The 4749-nt window shown below is 41.1% G+C and overlaps 1 protein-coding gene across 1 annotated transcript in view; it reads right to left on the bottom strand.

Annotated features, from left to right (window-relative positions):
* Positions 1 to 908: 908 nt before the first annotated feature.
* LOC104501648 (roquin-1-like) overlaps positions 909 to 4749 on the bottom strand; it is a 5510-nt gene continuing 1669 nt past the window's right edge. The window contains exons 4-5 of the mRNA XM_010145488.1: positions 2188 to 2303; positions 909 to 1426 (exon numbers count right to left, since the gene is read on the bottom strand). Of these exons, the coding sequence (XP_010143790.1) occupies positions 1273 to 1426; positions 2188 to 2303 (270 nt within the window). The 3' untranslated portion in view covers positions 909 to 1272. The remainder of the gene's footprint in view (positions 1427 to 2187; positions 2304 to 4749) is intronic.

The following is a 4749-nucleotide window of genomic DNA, read 5'->3' as shown; positions in this document are numbered from 1 at the left end:
CAGCAGGAGGCCCTCACAACAGCATCACAATTAGATGACTAATGTACCACTGAGCAAAAGAAAGAAAAAAAATCGTTACAGATGAAATTATGGTTTTAATAATACTACTGCAATAGCAATTAAGAAAAAACAAAGGCAAGAGTTGCTGAGGAGGCGACATATGAAAGATCTGTTTCAAAAGGCAGACAGGTCAGTAAGTCCCTCTGCTTCAACTTAATTGTATGGACTTTGGTTAAGCTTGTTTTAACGGCGTAGTGAGAAGGAGAACAAAGCCCCTGAGCAAACACTGGATGAACTCACACAGTTCATCAGCTCATCGGCTGTTAACACCCCTCCAGCAACTGTATAACCTTATGTTCACTCTACTTGCTATTTCTAGAGGTTCTGCCTTGGTCACGGCTGCACAACTTTCATGAGTTAAGTCTCTCTCCTACAAGCCCCAGCTAACCAGCTTCAGAAATATCTACATGGTAGCAGACTCTGCTGCATTCTGCTGACCTTTTGAATCCCAACAGAAAATAAAAGGCTACCAACCTTCTAACTAAAGTAACATAGGCTGGAGACTGATTTTGTTATCCTCTTTAATCACACATGCTGTGCTGGGACATCCAGTAAGGACTGACCTGTTGCATTGCACTGATTCTGTCACCTGTAGTTTAAACTTAAAAAATTGAACTAAGAAGCCTTGCACGAGCTAGGGGTCAGTTCCTAGCCAAAAGGGGAGGCACTGGTTTAAGAATGAAGTTTGCTGCACATCTTTTGACATTGCAATCCGCAGCTACTCCCCAACCCTTATTCCTTGTTTACCTTTAAACCATGCAAGGAAGTGGCCAGGTTATTTTAGTCACTGAGAAATTAAGGTGATAAGGAATTATGCACTGGGTATGTAATAATACCAAAATAAAAGAAAAAACCTACTTCATTAAGATCATACAATTAATCAAACAGAGTATATATATAATATCTTTTTTTTTTAAGCCCTGGGATCCAAGGCGTCCGAAGTTATTAAAATAAAGTTCATTCACAGAACAAAAACAAATTTAATTTGAATTGCTTGCAGATACTGCTAATTTTCATTTTTTTTAATTAAAAAATGCGTTAATGTGAACTATGTGCAGGATTTGTTTCTAGTAGTTGTGTTTGTGCACATTGCCTCTGGACCTGCTGCTCTGCTATTGCTGCTGCTCCTGGGTTTCTCCACCCCGGGGAAAAAACGTGATCGAAGCTACCGCCACCCCAGCTGAAGAAACTCTGGGGTTTGCTGGCCTCGGTTCATGGAGCAGACGTGGGTGCAACTCCTGCTCTCTGGGAGTCATGGTTGTCTCCTCCTCTCTCCGGGTCCTCTGACAGGCTGAGAGATGCTGTCTTGTTTGACAGGAGGCCAATGTTCTCTTGTGTCAAAGCTGATCCATTTGGAACATCACTGCTGAAAGAAAATTGAGGAGACATGGGGAGGGGTGAAGAGAAGTAATTACTGAGACTTTTCATTTATTTTAAAGTAAGAGGACTTCAACTGTTTGTTGCTGCAGCACCTGAATGAACAGTTGTGAATGTATGTAAACATGTAAAACCTTGCCTTGTGTAACAAATGGGCTGTCTGGTGTGCTGCAAATACTTGCCGGGACAGGAAGAACTAAGATGAAGCAGGCTTCACAACCACTTGCTGGACAGGGATACACCGTCTGAATCAACATCCAGGTTCCAAACTGCTCATATCAAGTTATGTAAACCTAATGAAATATCTGAACTTCTCTGTTCAAAGTACTTGTCTGAGTACCAGCAGCCATCTGAAAATACTTGCTGCATAGATTTCCAGCATTCCCAGCCAACATCTTATTTGAACTATCAAATATGAACTGAAAAAAATCCCAACATCCACACAGAGAAAGACTGTTGCTTACAAATGAAAGTGAACTTCTGTTTCAGAGTTACATACCTTCCTCGACAATATCCACATCAAAACTTAGCAGGATGGAATAACTTTCCTCTCACATTTAGAAGATTTATTTTCTTTGAAACTAAAACAGCGGATAAAATTTCTTTTTGTGGGTGTTATCTCCTCTTCCTCCCTTCTAACCATCCAATATTGACAAGATGAACTTCTGTGGTCTAACAAACACTGCAATCCTTCTGGTGCATTACCTGCATTCTCCTGTTACGCAAGGAAACGTTGAAGACCCATGTTACCTGAATGTCAGTGCGAGGTCCTCAGCTGCAACCTTGCTCTGTGGTTCTAATTGTCCATTTTCTGTCTGTTTAGTGGTGCCCAGTTTGTTTTTTATATCCAGTGAAGGCTGGCTCTCCTTTAAAAAAAGGACAGAAAAAAAAGCTCTTTAACACTATTAAAAGACTGTGAGCCATTATCTTTTGAGACTGATGATGAAGACCTGTAAACCGGAGTCGTACAGTGTAAGCTACAAGAGCCATCAGACAAGAAAACAGACTCAGTAAGATGTGCTCATCCTCAGGACACAGCATTTCTCAAAGGAAAGGGATGATTCTTGTCACACCAAGCCAAGACCATAGACTGGAACAGCACACAGACTTCTGAACACTAAGCCTGTACTGCAGATGATGTTTTCTATGGTAAAGCAGTTTATGCAACTCATGGCACAGTGACCTTGGAGACAATTCATAGTTTTCAACAAATTCAGCCTCACACTTATTTTCAAATGGCAATGAAATAACAGCACAGTATTTTGAAGAGGCTCAAATTCAAATTCTTCACAGAGAAGAATCAAGAGAAATTCTCAGGAGGCCTTGAAGACTAAAGAGGTGAAGAGAGAGACGGATGACTCCAGCTGTGGTCATCCAGCAGAGAGCCGCCTTTGCCAGGGTGAAAGGGCTGCCACCAGCCACACAGTTCTCCACCTCTCTGCCGCCCACCCCCACAGCACTCACCATGCTCAGCTCACGGGTTCTCTTCCCAATTTCCCTTTCCACCTGGTGTAGCTCCAAGCTCAGCTGTTCACTTGAGATCATTCCAGGCCACTTTGGAGGTGGGGGTGGGGGCTGTGGTTGGCCTGCCAGGGTAGCCGCCTCCCTCTGCAACAGCAGCCTGTTACTAACAGCCTAAATGCATAAAGCCAAGCACATACACAACTGAGCACGTAACATACCAAGCACAGAAAGAGCTCTAGGCCACAACTCCAGAGTATTGCTTCTTTGCAAAACCAAGGCCGCCTCTCTCCATGCTTAACAAGGTCTCAACTGAAATCACTTCTAGAGCAAGTTTAAACATTTTTTTATAGGTAGACAAGTTTTTTAACTTGTAAACAAGCAGCATTAAATACCTTGTGAGCTATTTGTTGAACAAAAGATACATAAGCAAATCATGGCTTTATTTTACAGTAGTAGAATTTATAAAATTCTACACTAGACCCAGAATTGTCACTAAATCTGCTGAGAGTTTGGCATCAGTTCTGTAACTGTGTGCTCTGCATTTAAAACACGCTATCTACTGCTCCACACAACGAAACATCTGGCTCGTCTTCCATGAAATGCCCATTCATTTGAGAAAAAAGCAAAATAATCTAGTTCACGCTCTGATTGAATCGAATGATTGCTACGAGTTTGTAACAGGTAAATCAATAAAACTTCCTGGATTTCAAATATGTACTTCTTGCAGCTTTAAACATAAGAAATAAACTGAAAGCTGTTATTACTCAAAATAACTGATTACTTTTGACAAATTAAAATTACTGCAAAGTCGAGGCTCAAAACGCAATGATGTAGGAGCAGGAGAGGCAGGCCACTTAGGGGTTTGCAACTTTCCAATACTCTTCTATTATGGCAAAGGCAGACACGCAAAATTTAAAACATTTTCTCCTCTTGTTCCCAAATAAAAGCACAAGAACACAAGTGATGTTTCAGGTAACTAAGAAACGGACACCACTTAACTGTAGCTGCTGCAACTTAAATATTGTAAGCTCTTAACGAACCTGCAGTAACAACCCTCCCCTATAACGTGTTCCTGAGAAACCATAGCTTGACAAAAACTGCGGTCCACTACTTACAACAGTTCCTTCTGGGAAAACATTAACACAAACAGTTGCTGAGGTACCCAGAACAGTTTTCTGGTAAATATTTACTGATTTTTCCTGGGATGGAAAAAAGTAGTAACTAAAGCTTTGCTAAAATAATTCTTTCATTATACCTTAACATTTCTACTTCTACGCCTCACAAAATACGAAGATCTCAGCTCATTAATTACAGATGCAGACTCCTGTCTTCCCTCATGTTGCAGGTGACTATGTTTCTGCTAATGCTTAGTACTTTATGCCTACTTGCTTAATTTTTCAAGCTAAATTTCTTTAATATTTGTTTTCTTGACTCTTGTGGCTTGTGTTATTTAGGAAGAAACAAGAACAACAAAGCCAAATGTGAAACAGATGTAGGTCATCGTTTTCTGTACATGAGACATCTTCAACGGCAGTAAAGCCAAGAGGAACAGGTATCTACACCACAAGTTTGCCTATGAGTAAGCGGACGAACAGAGAGGGGGAGTAAGTGAGAGAGAGAATGAAAGTTAACACGAATGAACACAGAGTGCAGAATCAAGTACGGTGTTGGTTTGTATGTGAAGTGCAGGGAAATTGCTGCTGCTAAGCAGAGAGATTTACCCTGGTACCACAGTCCTGATGTCTGGCATCACAGAATGAAGTGTTGTTACTGAATATCGTTACAGCCAGACCAAGATCAACACAGGAAAAGAAGCTTTATTAGCTTCATCTCTCTTCCTACAGCCCC

Source organism: Buceros rhinoceros, unplaced genomic scaffold, assembly GCF_000710305.1.
Source record: "Buceros rhinoceros silvestris isolate BGI_N320 unplaced genomic scaffold, ASM71030v1 scaffold23441, whole genome shotgun sequence".
Classification (NCBI taxonomy): domain Eukaryota; kingdom Metazoa; phylum Chordata; class Aves; order Bucerotiformes; family Bucerotidae; genus Buceros; species Buceros rhinoceros.
Note: the sequence above shows the minus strand (reverse complement) of the source record. Positions and strands in the feature narration are given on the sequence as shown.